The sequence below is a fragment of the Platalea leucorodia genome (assembly GCF_965183815.1).
Source record: "Platalea leucorodia genome assembly, chromosome: 9".
NCBI lineage: Eukaryota > Metazoa > Chordata > Aves > Pelecaniformes > Threskiornithidae > Platalea > Platalea leucorodia.
Genome location: NC_138831.1, coordinates 37,828,242 through 37,843,873, shown reverse-complemented (window position 1 = coordinate 37,843,873; position 15,632 = coordinate 37,828,242). Strand labels below are relative to the sequence as shown.

At 39.5% G+C, this 15,632-nt stretch overlaps 1 protein-coding gene across 10 annotated transcripts in view; it reads right to left on the bottom strand.

The window, feature by feature from the left end:
- Window positions 1–15,632, bottom strand: part of ATOSA (atos homolog A) — a 49,366-nt gene that overhangs the window by 14,756 nt on the left and 18,978 nt on the right. For 6 of the 10 annotated variants that reach the window (XR_014229211.1, XR_014229212.1, XM_082322122.1 and 3 more), the window contains exons 2-5: window positions 10,001–10,088; window positions 1,680–1,864; window positions 606–808; window positions 37–162 (exon numbers count right to left, since the gene is read on the bottom strand). Coding sequence is in view for 8 of the 10 variants with exons in the window: in XM_082322118.1 (XP_082178244.1) it covers window positions 37–162; window positions 606–808; window positions 1,680–1,864; window positions 10,001–10,088 (602 nt within the window). In the remaining 2 variants the exon portion in view is untranslated. Of the gene's footprint in view, window positions 1–36; window positions 163–605; window positions 809–1,679; window positions 1,865–7,852; window positions 8,200–8,367; window positions 8,505–10,000; window positions 10,089–15,632 lie in introns of those variants that run through there. The other 4 variants (XM_082322123.1, XM_082322119.1, XM_082322124.1 and 1 more) reach the window with 3 other exon arrangements.

The following is a 15,632-nucleotide window of genomic DNA, read 5'->3' as shown; positions in this document are numbered from 1 at the left end:
GAACAGCAAACGAGTTTTTTTCCATCCCAGACATACCTGTACAGAATGTTTCGGGGAACAGCACCATGTGAAACACTCAGCCACGCGCTTAGCTGAGAGAAGAAAACAAAAGAGCGAACAGCCAATAAAAGGGTCTTCTCTTCAATAAATCGATCTCCGCTCCTGAAATGTATTAAGAGAAACACATGGGTGTTGGTAAGAATATACGCAGAGAACTAGGACATTTTCAGATCTTCATTCTGAAAATAAAACACATCTGAATCAAGCAAAACAAGGAAACTCCTCAAACGTTTTGAAGATTACAGAGCCTGATTTGGTTTTATCCACATAATAATTTATACAATTGAACATAACAAGTAATATATAAAAATGACCATTTTCAGCTAGGAGCATTTCATACTTTGCATTGTACAATGTGCACTGCAGAAAGCATGAGTACAGGAAGACTAAGATTAAAAGATGCTTAGATCTCACTGGTAAATAGTGGTTTTCTTAGATCAGTCTTCATGGCAAAGGGCCAGTGCAAAACCATTAACCGACTACTTTAAGGACTTTAATATGACAAGATTCTTGCAACTATCAGCTAATCCTAATATCCAACTTACTGTCGAGGAACTGGCTCCAAAATCCACCTTTCTAACAGCAATGCATCTTGTTTGATTGCAGGATCATTTAAATCATTCCCCTCGGTGGTGGGCCCTTCATCACTATAGCAACAGTCTGGAAGTAGCATCACTTCTACCATGATTGGAATATTGTTCTTCCACAGTAGCATAACCTCAGATCTGGTTCGCCTGGCTTGACGACACTGAGGGAAAGAAAAAATGTCAACATATGCAAGCCATAAAAACACTAGCCAGGTTTAAATCTACTTTAAAAACATGTTGCAAAGTACTGGAAAAGGGTAAGGGTCAAATTCTGTAAACTAGGTTTCACCAAATCAGAGATAAGATTCCAGAGCTATTAAATGAAAAATAATTAACAAATCCTTTATGGTTGTTGTTTGAGCAACTTCTGTAGAAAATTAAAAGAGCTCATAAAAATACATTGCCTCAACCACGATGCTTTGCTACCTCGTATTTCTCTCTCCACAAGTCATCCTCTTGGATAGACACACTCAAGCAGTATCTTTATAAATTCTGTGTCTTGAAACAGGCTAACTTCTGCATGAATAATAACTTAAATTCACACAGTACTTAGGAACTTTTACTTGAGAGATGGGGTGCTCCAACCTTACTCCCAAATAGACTAGCTAGATTTGATGTGCTTGTGTTTTTTGGATCACTAACTTTTCAAGAATACCTGGAAAAGCAAAAAGTTAAGCAAGTCAGCCTACATTTTCTCAAAAAAAAAAAAACCAACAAAAAACCAACCACCAGACCAAGAATGCTAAGTATAGTGCTTTCCATTTGCATAATAAAGACTCAAATAGGTACTGCATTCAGGTAGTCATGCAGAATTTCATGTTCAAGGATAAAAGGCTTAATGATCTCTCATTTTAAGGACAGATCTATTAGTAGTAACATACTGAATTACATACTCACTGAAACGCGGGACTGACAGAAAGCAACTGTTATTCATGCTTAACTGTGAATCTACCATGGGGTTCTTGGCTGACTTTAATCATGGTAGCAAGGATGCACACCACGACACTTAAAATGAAATGGGTACCATCATACCTGAGCCAGTTTGTCACTGCATTCATGCTTAGTTGTTGGCGGCTGACTTGATTGTGCCGGTGGGCAATGAAAGCCCTCTGTTCTGCCCTTGATCGAATACTCAGGTGTTCGACCTTCGGTGATCAACAAGGCCAAGGAGACCAGGAACTCCTCAGCTTCATACTCAAAGTATTCATCCAAAGTATCTGTCATTTCAAAAAGATGAAAAATAATGACATCTGCTGTATAACAAGCTTTCAACTGTTGGCTGACCCCGCAGTCTGTTTCAATTTACACTTAAAACAAGAGCGATAGGAAATGGATCTTTGTATCAGAATTGCTGCACTCCCCATAAGGCCCAAGTTACTGTACCACCACAAAACATCTTTCCTCATCTCATAATGTTGTCAATACAAGCAGACAAAATCAGAAACACTCTAAAGAAAGCTTCACGTAGTAACTGGTCAATGCACCAGATTTCAGCAGTGCTGAGAAACAACTGTCTTCTGAACCACAGCTGGATCACAGCTTCTCTAGAAGAAAAAAAGTTTCCTGGGCTCTAGTGGGAGAAGTCTGATGGCAGCATGACTTGGCATCATTAGTATCATGTGACAGACATCACCACAATACATCATAAAACACATTAAAAATTGAGTAAGAAAAAAAATAGAAAGATTTACTTCTATCAGAAAAAGTGGGACACAATGTTCTTTAAAATTTTTATTGCGAGTCCCTCCTGCTGAGAGCAAAGCTTACTTGAGAGGTCCATTTTTAGCTACCGTTAACACATAGGAAAGGTTCCCAAGGAACATACAGAGTATTCATTGTTTGGTACCACAGTCAGTCTAAACTTGCACAAAGAATTAAAACTCAACAAGTCTCTGTACACAAAGCAGCAGCTAGCATTGCTCTTCATGAATTACCCTGGCACACTCGATTCCTGCAGAGGCTAGATGCACCAGTCCCCTGATTTTATGGTGTTTTGCAGAGCACCCTTTTCCTTCTCCTCCCTCATCACGAGGATGTCACTCATCATTTAAACAGATTCAAGTACAACCAGATCATGCCATTCCCCTCTCTGCTTGGGAAGGCTTAAGTTTCAAAATGATTTAGTTACTGAAGAGGTTACAGAAAAATCTCTTTCCTGAGAAAGCTAAAATACATTCACTTCAAAGTCTATTTTAAGAGCAGCAAAGAAAAGCAGGTGGAGGGCAAGGCTGCCAGTGGTTCTTTATTTTTATGCTTTAGGGGAACAAAAGCACATGACATCTTCACAATTTTAGCTTAAATGTCCTATGTCATCCACCAAAACAAAACTGCCACAGGGGCAGAGTTAATTTCTATTCATGTTTTGATTACCATGCATAAAATACCTTTCTACTTGGAAAAAAAAAGAATTCAGAAGTCTTTTTTGTCTTCATTCCCTAATAGTGGAGCATTTGACAAACACGGCAAGACAGATTCGAGAGCGCCATACAAGAAGGGATGCATGAAACAAAAGCTCCAACTAAATGTGCAATTACCTGTATATGCAAATTGTAAAGTGTGTAAAACTAGCTTTTGCATGTACATATTTGCCTAGCCCGGGCTTGTACTCCATGGACCCCAGGGCTTACAGCCTATTTTGAGGGATCTACATAAGTTAAATAAGTCAGCCTGCTGCCAGGGACTTCAGTTCGTTGCACAGGACTCCTCATCTTTACTGACTCTTTTCTCCCCCTTTTTAAAGGAATGCACTTACACAGCTGCTTTGGGTGGCAGGGACGGGCTATAACCTGGACCTTCTTCCCGCCGTGCACCCACATCTGTCCACGGCGCACGCGGCCAGTGGTACAGCACTGCTGACCTGCACCGTACGTGCCACATCTCCATCTATGAAAAGGTGCCAGGTGCTGGACTGCCACAACCAGCACAAGTCCTGTGGCTCCGTCCTCGGCGGGGGGGGGGGGGGGGGGGGAGCAGGGAAGGGCTCTTCCGAAACAGCTGCCCATGCCGGCTGCCTGCCCCCCATCCTGGGGAGCACCCTGACCAGGAAGGGACCGCAGGCCCCAGAAGAGCAGGGTGCTGCCAAGACAATTCATCTGGCCACCGCCTGCCCTCCGGCAGAAGAAAAGCCAGAGGATAGATGGATTATCCTGGTGGACCCCATATGGCACGTGAACAATACATTAAATCATCTGGCATGAGTTAAAATGGTCATTCATCTGACGGATGGCAGAAAATGACTAATAAAGGGTGCATGAAAGATTAGAGGAATGGTAAATAACAGAGAGGACAAGACACTTAGGTAGTGATATGAGTCACCTACAAAATTAGGCACATGCAAATTTTTTTTTTTTTTTCAGCTGAAAGTCTGGTGAACAATAGGCAAGGCATACTTAGGGACAGGGAAACAGGATTTGGAAAGACTCTGAAAAGGATTTGGGTATTATAGCTGACAAAAAAATAACTGCAGTATTATCTTGCTGCTAACACAAGCATCACGCTCGTCTTTGTATGTCCAAAGGCCATGGTAATGTTAAGAAAGCCACAGCAGGAAGGATCACTACTGGAGTATTTTTCCCTACTCTGACATAAAAATTCCAAAAATCTAGAAAGTATTCAGCAGGAGTGATATTAATTTAAGCAAGAATTGCCTCATGCTTAGCAGACTAAACAGAAGGGGAATTCATCCTTAAAAAATGTGTAAGAAGAATTCTGTTTAGTTAAAATATGTAAAAACATCTATGGTTTTAAAGAAAAAATTAGAGAGCTTGATCAAGATCTGCACATGCTTATGCAGACAGATCCTATCTCAATCACCTTCTTACTGTAACAGAAATGTGCACAGTAAGATGTGATACCTGAAAATTCACTCTAGAGAATTTTAAATGGCAAGTAACTGTAAATTAGACATGCCTTTTAATTAACATTAACAGCTTACCATGTGAAGCAGTATACCTTCTATTATTTGGCTCTCTTTTTTAGAAAGAATCCATATTTGATCAAAAGCTTCTGGACTTGACACAAATTAATAGATAGATCCTATGACCTGAGTGTTTCTGCTGAGCTGGTTAGATTCAGGTAAAAAGTCCACCCCCTTTTGCATTAAAAAAAATCTGATACCAAAGCTTATATTGTATACTTAAAATGCTCGGTGTCTTCACAGATTTATATCACAAATTGACATAACAAGCCATAGACAGTTTAAGTAATGTCCAAATGCAAGATCCAGTGAATCTAGTAAATAAGCAAGATGTCGTGAATAAAGCAAGGTAAATAAATCTGAAATAATCATTACTCAAGATTCAGAATACATACACAATATTGCTTTTGTAAACAAATAAAACTTATTTTAAGTTCAATTTGCAAACACTGCTTCTGTTCCTGTATCAGACCTACTATTTCAGAAGCAACCAGTTTCTTGCCTTAAGGATGGAAGAGGAGACCCAACTAGCTAGAGAGACATATTTGTATTGGCTGCAGTTACAAAAACACAATGTTGTTTCAAAATAAAAACTGCATCTCATTAAAGGATGATAAACAGCAAGTATTGAACTAGGAAATGCTACTGTTTTCATAACAGCATTATAAAGACAGGGCCAACACTTTAAAATTATGTCAGCAATGTAAAAAACCCAGGTATTTGATGTGGACTTTTAAAAAAAAATTAAAGCATGAATAGCAATGGATATAGAGAAATATGTTTTCCTAGAGTTCATGTGGCATATTGACTTTTTTTAGCTCCACTAGATTTCTATATCATTTAGCAACTTCTAAGAGTTTTCATAAAGGAAAAAACCCTATAAATATTGAGAAGCCTGGTAATTGTTCCTATACAACAGACACAGATGATGCAAGTTGATGTAATTGAGGACAAGGGTGGAAAGACATTTATAGAAACAGCAAACTCAGTGTTTAGTTAGAAAAAGTCTTACTGTGTGTGTGCTGTAACTGTTTGCTTTTGTGTATGAATCAGCCCTGTTTAAGACACACATCATACATTGTGCATAGAATAACCTCAATCCTATAATCTGACTATACAAGCATGATTATTATTCTGCTTCATCTCTAGCAATGGAACATGCAAGTATATAGCATATGATATGCATCCCAGAAGTGTCTGTGGTTTATTCCCCTTAAAATAGCAAAGAAAAACAGTTGACACAAGTACATAGGAATTAAAGTAACAAGACACTACAGCCCTTTAATCAATACATTGACACCAAAGTTTATTGACCAGGTGGTCACAAGAGATAGCAGCAGATGTGAGACTATTCTAGGAGGGAAAGAGAAAAAAATATAAATTTAGACTGAAGCTACTACACATAAACCAAAATATACAATACTGGAGAACTGAAACCTGGCGGCACATCATTTTGTCTTCCTTTGTCTCCTGCACATACCAACCTCAACAAAGATTGATTTTCTACATCTTCTGCACAAGCAAAAAAGCTCATTTAACTAGAGGTGTCATAAAGAGAGTCCTTGTCCTCCCCCATCCACTACACACATGCACAAAGTCACTGGGGCATTGGAATAAAGAACAAGAACTCAACCCCCCGCCCCAAAAAAAAGTTAAAGTGGGTCACATCCTAAAACATCTATGGAAGTTAGGTATGTGGTACTAGTGAGTCACAAATCCACTTAACTGTAACGCAAGGACCCTCCCAAAACTTCAGTTAATCCAGTTGTGCCCAGCTGACTCCTTTCCCAACTAGGTCACACTTGTGCAGACCAACTCCCTTCCCTTTCCTATCGCAGCATATTCTGTAGTAATTACAGAAAATGTTTTCCTGAAATATGCGTATTAGAAGAGCATTTAATCTATTCTCTAGGCTTAGACAGGAAACAAAGCCATTCGGTACCATGTAACCTGTTGTGCTCCAGGGGCCACCAGAAGATACATCTGCAAGCCACTGCCCTGTCCTGCCCAGGGACAGCGAGGCAGTGAACGGCCCCAGCAGAGCTCCTGCCCTGTGCCTTCCTCCTACCACGACCAGGCAGTGCTACAACTGTAATCTCTCTCAGTCCATGCTTATTTTATTGTGCTAGCACCTTTCATAACTGCACTGGACGCCACAAATATCTACCAAGCCTGTTCTCCTCTTCTGAGGAGAAGAGCTCATTTTGGGAAAGTGCCTTCAAAGACAGACAAATTTGTTCAACTTGAAGTATCCATTAGTCCTGACCTCCACCGATTTGGAGGGCTGCTTTCTTAGCAAGTCCATGAAACAACTAATAATTGCCTTTAACTATGCTCTGTAACAGTCCAGACCTTTTCTGGAAAATCTTTAGGCATCCATAATGGATTTTGAAGGTCACCGATTTAAAGTAATGAGATTTCTGTTTCACTTAGAAAGTGGAAACGCAGTAAGCAAACCACTAAACAAAATACGGAGTGCATGGTGTAGGCAGTTCAGATTCCCAGCTGCCGCAAGCCCTGCTCCTGCCCTACCCCAGCCGTCCAGAGGGCACCGTCGCATGGTTGCCTGCCTCTGCTCTCTGCCTCCTTCATGTGCTACAATTTTTTGAAAGACTAAAAATATTGCTTAAGTACTTGGATCATATTTTTTGTACTTTTAGTACAGGCAGTCCGTAAGGAGACGCTTCAGTCTGAGAGTCCCATGGCAGGAGAGTCAGGTACACTGGAGAAAATGCAGCTGCACTGTCAGTGTTCAGAACCCATCACCTCCTAGCAAAGGCATTGCTCTCCATTTAAAAAATAACAGCAAAAGCTCTCTGGCCCTCCCCCCAAAACAGTCAACTCTGAATAAGTTTTATTATCTCACTATTCCAAGAAGTAGGTTAAAGGTAGTTCCATATTTTAAGACTAAGGCAGGGATTCAAGAAACTACTGTAAAGGAAATGAAACACAATGTAAACATTTGACTAACAGCTTCTCTTCTGGAATTAGAAACACCTACGGATGCTTCGGTTAACCAATTCCACGTTGTGCTTCACTTCAAAAGAAAGTTGCCCTTGAACCCCCCAAATTCATGATTCTCTGAATGAGCAGTCATGTTGTGTCTGCATATTACAAACCCGTAATTACATCTGAAGTCATACGCTTCAAAAGCCTTGCAATATTAAGAGTTTAAGTATAATTTAAGCTATCAAGAGTTAAAGTCATGAGATGGTCTACTTGCTTCAAGAAACAAGCTATTAGTTAAGTTTACTTAAATTTAAGAAAACGCAATGAGCTGGTTACTCACCTTATCTTAGGAATACTCTTATACAGATTTTTTTTTTTTTTGCACATTGACTCCTGTCTTAGATTCTTAGGGCTCCAGATCTTTGAGCTCTGGGACAGACATTATTAAAACATGAGGAGAGCAGCACAGTACCTCATCTTACTCTTGCTGTCTCCTTACTTTTTCCAGGGTACCAAACTGAACCACTACCTGATTATCAAAGCAGTTCAGCTGTAGGGAGGAAATGGCAGCATAGGAATTTTACATTAGGATTGATGCATACCTGCTATTCAAAGAAAATTGAGTATAAGCTATAAAAGATTGCTGGATCTACTTAGTTTTGTGCAGGAGAATAGGAAGAAACTCTCCTGCTTTTGTGTTGTTATGCCAGTTTATAATTAGAAAAACAAAACAAAGTACACCATCTTATAAGTAAGGGGGGCGGGGCGGGGAGGGGCAGTAAAAATCAAGACACAGCTACATGGCAGCTGATTAAGTTCCTCTGGAGCTCCAGAGCAATAAAAATCAATCAGTACCAATCAGTGCCATCAGCTCCAATCCAGACTGCAGCGCTGCAGTAACTCCCCTGGTATGCGTGTATCACTGCTGATCTACCACATGCTTCTGCTGGATGCCTCTCACAGCATCCAGAGCTAATCTTGAGGCAGCTTTACTGTAAATAAAGTTACCAAAAAGAGACTGGTCTTAAAATTGAACTAAAAAAAACACGTACAATTCACATTTTACTGAAACTTACTTAGTTTCAAATAGCTTAACGAGTACAGAAATAAAATCCAGTTAAAATCATTTAAAGCTTAAATTTCCTGCAGTAATCTCAGAAACTACTGCTCTTTGAGAGTGTAAAATGCAGACTGTTAAACTGATCTGGGTGTTCCCATCTTGCTTCCTGCGTTTTGGCTGACATCCTATTTTGCCATCACCATGCTGCTTACTGAGTCACTTCTCTTCTTCCAACTGTAGCTTTCTATTTTTACCTAAGCAACAACAGTTTAACCTGCTTCTTTTGATTTTTTGGCATTAAACCAAATTCTAGATCCAATATTTGCATTTTGGTCAAGGAAACTGGTTTTATTTTCTCTTAACTGGACAAAGAAAAGGAATACTTGAGAACAAATGATGTAAGCTGAATTGTTTCTTGCTCCACAAGGAAATCACAAATTGTGAAGCAGGCCAATCATTATGATTTCATCATCTGTATTTAGTAGAAGGAAAGCAATACCTGAAAATGTGAAGTTTGAGGCTCGTTTCAAACCTCAGTTCACCAAAAGTTGCAAGAGAACTCATATATTCTAAAATACAGTTGTTCCACTGTATCCTGACATGGGTAAATAAGTGCTGAAATGTCAGTGTAAAGCTATAAGATTTTCAGTGCTGCAACATTTAGCATTTTAAATATAAGCCAGTTGAAGGAACAGAACATGCGCTTTTTGCTGATCCCTAAACTTACTTGTCTACCGTACGGGTTACAAAAGATGCTACTTGTACTGACATGCTATAACCGGACAGGTACTGAAAGCAAAGAGGACTTGTCTCAGCTAATTCCCTTACTTAACCACACATCAATTTGTGTTTTCCTTTATATTATGATTTCCTAGATTGTGATTTTGTTAAATGTGACTACACAAAAAACTCTGAAGTTATATTATAATGAAACACGCCTATCAGGAGCAGATTAAGTAATTTCTGAGTTTTCCATTCATTCTTCTCTAGCTTTTTACATTTTTCCCTTGATTAGCTGACGCTCTGTCTAAATTAGATTATGTTAGAACAAACTGCGTGACGTGATAAACCTACCTGAACAAAAAACTTAAAAAAACCTGACAAAGCAACAGGATTTCTAATTCTGCAACTCAAAACTATTTTTTCAGGTATTTCTGTTAGTTCATAAAAGAAAACAATTAGGAGAAAACACCTCTTTTAGAACAATTATGTTGCACTAAGTATAGAATAGACACTCAGCTGTAATGGGAAGGCAATAAATGGTTTATATCTAGCCTTCACTCATCATCAATACTGCGATTTACCACCTTTGTAAATACGCTGATACAAATTTTGCAGAATTATATTGAAAACAAATTACTGAAATGCTCCTGTTTTAAATCCCACCCCAGTTCACAGGAGGAAGCAAGGGCAACGTGGAGATCAGACCTAGGCTAGCTTCACAGTCACTGCCACCATAATGTGAAACCGCATCCAACATGCTTGGTTTCGGGAGCTGAAGGAGCCGTGTGTCACCCTAGAACAGAAAACAGAACGCACTTAAGCTTACAGAATATGTGAAAATTTCTTCCTAAGGTGTTTTCTGGAAAAACGATTAAGTGCTTTTATATTAAAATACAGATTTTCCAATATGAGATTTCTAGATATATATTCAATAATTTTTTTTTTCACGCTTCCTTCACTGATGTTGATGATGATGACTGTTTCATCTTTCATCAAGGCTTCCCCAGGCAAGGAAACTGTGTTTGGAGATGAGGATGATGCCGGCTGATGACCATCTTTACTATTGCTACTCACTAATTCAAGAACCAGCTTAGCAGCAACTACATGGCTGAAGACATACAGACTGAAGGCTTTCATCAACTTACTCAACTTTATGTGAGCTGTAAATATCGTACTGCGGTGGCTCCATAGCTGTTGCTTTCTTTTCAAAGGAAAACCAGTGAAATTAACAATGAAAAAGCACATGTATTTGGCTAAGCCTCATCTCTTTCTGAAGGCATATCATCCATACAACAGTTGCAGCAATTGAATACTGGGAGGTCTCACTCCATTTGGAAGCCAAGACATCCCTCCCATTAAACAGGTTGACGGCAGCTATGCGTTAAATTCCAGCTGTGATAGCATTTTTATAATACGTAAATAAAAATGCATGCCAGAAATTTTATTTGAGGCCTTAAACAAAATACAATTCAGGACAACAGATATAAGTTTCCTCTTTAATTTGTTTAACAATCTGGCTTGACAAAGATTCAACTATTTGCAGACTTCTGCAATATTTTATACAGACATTGGTTTAAAGGCGGAAAGCAGTAATTTGTGATAATAAATCACTCTCAGATGTTACTGGAAAACAACACGGGACTGTTTAAAAATCCTACAGTAGGTATTTCTGCCAGAGAAAGCAGCCCTCTACTTAAAATACGGCATATTTGCATCTGGATTTTTGCTAAAGTGTTACTCAGTTTATTTCTCTGTAGCTTATCACCTTCACAATATACACAAGTATCTTTGGGAACAGCATTCATAGTGATGTAGGGTTACACTTGCCAAAAAATGCTGGTTTTTAAAATTTCCCCACTAACACTAAAAATTAATCTCTTTGGGATATTTCATGCTTTATCTCATCACCTTAACTATTTATTGTGCTTAGAAACTTTGACAATATATTTTCAAGCGTTCTTGTGCTGAGTTTCCTGTTAATACTGATAAAATAACCCTTCTTTTATGAGGAGGAATGTAACATAGCCTTCAGCTCTCAAAATTATTTTGAGTGAATCATTTGGAAGAGTCATTAAGGGCCTGAACAAAACTGTAATGGGAGCACACAAAACTCCTGCGGGGGAAAGCCAGCTACGCTCTGTGTGAGCACAGGTTCCACTTTGGTTTATAATCACCAGGCACAAACTGGTATTCTTCTTCCTTAAGATCATTGCAAGAACAAGAATGGTTACATCATGTGCCATTTGCTTCAGATCATAGTCAGACCTCTTGAAAATAAACCAGAGTGAATTTGAAAAGTGCAATGTGAAAGCACTGTCTCATTTTTGGGTGGAATCAGCAGGCATGCTGCAGCCACTGGAGTCAGGGAAACCCCCTGAAAAAAGTACCATGTTGACTTCTGGGATCGCACATTATGGAAGCCCTTCACTAAGCACTCGGCCTTCAACACAATATTGTTGTCAAAGCAAGTGAAGTTTTGTAAGTACTAAAGCACTCAGCCTTCTACATAGCCTGAAAACTTTCAACAACCAGTAGCCACGCATTCTCATCTTCGCACTACAGTCAGGTGCCAACAAGCCCAACTGATGATTTTTGATAGCCATGATCTTCAGACTCTGAAGTCAGGAACTACTGACTTAAATTAGCTAACTTAAACTTGCACAAATCAGGCATCCCTGGTAACTCCTCCCTGCTTTTAATCTCTTGAAAAGTATCTTTTTTCAATGTACAGAAAGATACAAGACAACTGTTTGTAAAGACTACTGAGGAACTTCCTGTATGTTGAAAATCTCCTCAAAGCTACCTATCAGTATCTATTTTTAACAGGTATTGCTATTTCTCAGTTTTACTGTGGTAACAAGAAAACCCAAAAACAACAGTAAACCAGAGAAGGCTGTGGGATGGGCAGAAGTCTACATGTTGGGGGCGGGGGGGGGGAGGTGGAACAAAAAACCACAACTATGACCTAGTCCACTTTTTGGTGAAAGTAGTCTACTCTATTAAAAGACTATTAAAAAACCCTGAGGCCTCCCACGTGCATGATTAGTATGTCATTTCTTCAGGGACAAGAATTTTGATCATCATCTAGATGTGTCATGTTTTCAAAAAGTTTTGGTTTCGTTACTAGCATTACAAATTTGGTAAGAATGCAAAAGAGGTGCTATCAGCAACTCACCAGCGCAGCGATAAGCCCTGCACCCAACCAAAAAGCAACCCCCCTTCCTCAAGGGTGCACAACACTCAATTTCAAATATTCTGTTGTCTTACAGGAACCTTAAAAAACCCATAATGTTATGAATGAAAAGGAAGTCCTGAGAATGCCAGCACTGTTACCTAGATCAGCTGATATCCCCGTTTCAGTTAACCCAAGATCCAGATAGGTGAAAGTTAATTTGCTTTATTTTTAAACTCTAGAGAAGATGACCATCTGTGCAGTTTTCCATGAGGCTGAAAAGACCTCACGGGCCAGGAATTAAAAATCTGCAACTGCCTGGGCAGTAATGAACTTTTAGTTCAATCCAAACCATCAGAATAGTCATTTTATGTGTCTAGACCTATTTCATCTGTGCAAGTACTGAATAGCTTGATGGACGTAGGGTTTTTTCCCCTCTTTGTTTTCACGCAATTTGAAGAAGAATCACCAGGATCTAGCTGAGTGACGCTTATATTGTTACAGTTCAGATTTACTTTAAGATTTAAAAAAACAATCAGACTAATGAAACTCTGGAGCAGTCAGACCTTGTTAGGTTTTTCCCTCCACATATACACACAATTTGGAAAGTACCTTTTTAAATACTGGGCCCACTTGAACACTGAAATTTCAAATAACATACTTGTTTGCTTACAAAATTTAAGTATCTGCTTTCCCTCTCCCCTTCATTCAACCATCCTGCCAGGCTTGCAATGCAGCTTTGAAGGCTACCAGAAACATCCAGCCACTGGGCACCTCGTGGAACAAAACAAGTTTATGACAATCCTAGATGTAAGACACTCATCCGAAGTGCCAAAATTAACACTACTAGAGCAAGAATAATAGTGGTGTATTCATGACCTATCTGTTCAAAACAATTCTCCCTTCTCAAGGGAAAAAGTGAGTTCATGGATGACTGCGCTGTTGCTGGCACGGAGCAAAGACAGGCACGGTGAGGGCCAGCAGGCAAAAGTCTCCCTGCACAGTGCTGACCTCGAGTCACCCATCATCCCTGGCCTCTGCTCCAAGTTTATTGGTTGCACGTGTGTTTTGTAACACCCTGTACTGTGTATTCTTAGAACATACTTTCCAGAGAACCGAAGGGACAGGGCTCACCCCTCCACGACCACTTCCAAACCAATCTCACCCACAGCAGCAGCATCCTGCTCCTCAAGATAAGCTAGCACTTTATAGAATACTAAAGGATCCAGCCTCTGCATTTGAATGTTCTAAAATCAGGTGACCTGTGAGTCAAGAGACAGAGCAATAAATTATTAGGAAAAACAAAACACTACACTAAAAATAGTGTACACGAGCAGTGTATGAAGAACAACAGTTTTCATCCAGTCAAAGCTGAAGGCCCTCCACAGCCTCTTTTGTATTCTGTGCAAAAACAACTGACATAAGCAAAGACAGATAAACAACTAAACCCCAACTTTAGTTCCTCCTTGATAATTTGTAAATATATTTTAATCAAAAGCACACAGCAGCGAAAAAAAAAGTTGAATCTGGGACCAGCAGAAAAGGTATTAATGTCCAAAGCAAATATTCAATGAAACTTAAATCAGAAAATGTCAAAATTACTTTCTTTTAGGAAAAATTGCTCCAAGCTGCCTTCAGCTCAGAAATGCCAAAAAGTCACTATCTGCTATGCATCAGCTACTAGCACAGTTCAGGCAACATTAAGGATTCGCCCACTTGTCAGGTTTAATAGATTTAATAAATTATTGTGCATGCTCAAGCTGAGCATCAGACGAAAAAAAAAAGCCCCACAAACATCGCAGAATCCAAGTGCCTGACAGACATACTTGTTTTGTTCTGTCAACCCTTTCAGTTACCAAAAAGATTATACAGAGATTTTCTGTTAGAAATCAATAAAGAAAACAAATGTCATTGCTATTAAGTGATAACGCATAATTTTGTTGGAGGAAGAGGATCTTTTTTTAGGAGTTAACAAAGAAGTAAGCATAGAAGAGTATAGTCAAAAAGACTTTAAATGTACATATGACTACATTGGCTATTACTGTAAACAGCTGGGTTTTGCAATCGCTTATCTTCAAGAACTAATAAAAAACATATCTAAGAGATTTTTAGCACAGAACATTTTATTCTTACCATCTGCATTCGTGCCAGAATCTGGCATGGGAATCCAGATAACAAGCAACTTGCCCTCTTTATCCCCAGAAAACCGTGCAAATTGGGTTCACTACACCCTTATTGCTAGGATGGATCCCTAGGAAATAGCATTTAGAAAACTGCTTTCAGCCTGACTTGGTTTTACTCTTGGCTATGGAAAAACACAGTCTGAAATCCTAGGATTTTCCCGAGAGGAAACACGCCCTGCCAGCGGGGACCTCTGGGCCGGGCACAGCCCACGTGAATGCCGCCTGGGCTTCAGCGAGCAGATGGCCGTGCCTTATCTGCCTGCTCAGGGAAGTGCCAGCGGTGCCTGCAGGATTTCTCAAGGAATTCATCACTGAAAATGGGTGTGAAAAAGACACAGAAAGGATTATGCCTCACCAGCATCCAGCCTGGTGAGGAAGGTACGTCTGGTTGGTGTCTAACAGGAAACCATATTTTCCTGTTGTCTTTTTTGCCTCTCAAAACATCATCTTTCATAATAAGCAAATTACTTTTACTTTTTTTTTAAACTTTCAAGATCTTCCATGGCTTACCACCATTCCTGTTGTCTCCCACTCACTATTGCAGTAAACTTCCAATTAGCCTCTGATTATTTTAATCACTTGTACTTCCTCCCCCCATGTTGTCCTATAGATGGGAAGAACACACTCGATGCAAAATGACTCTGCTTTCCAGCTTTTCTGTTACGGTGATAAAGGCTTGTCAGCCTGTATGCTGGAAGCACAGTTTATCTGTCTCATCAGTATTATCCCTTTGTTTCCTTACAGCCCTCTGTTGGAAGTCACTGATTTCATGTTTGATACTTGCATAAGGTCTGAGGTGAGGATGGTCTTCTGTTCCGTGGTTGTATAATACCCAGCAAAATGTGATACCCAAATGTGCCTCTTAATTTGTATCACAGGTAACAAATAATAATCTTCAGGTAAGAACTGCAGGAATTTGCTTCCCTTCTCTCTAAAAGTAATATTATGACTGAGCTATACACCTGGATGCTGAAGAATTCCT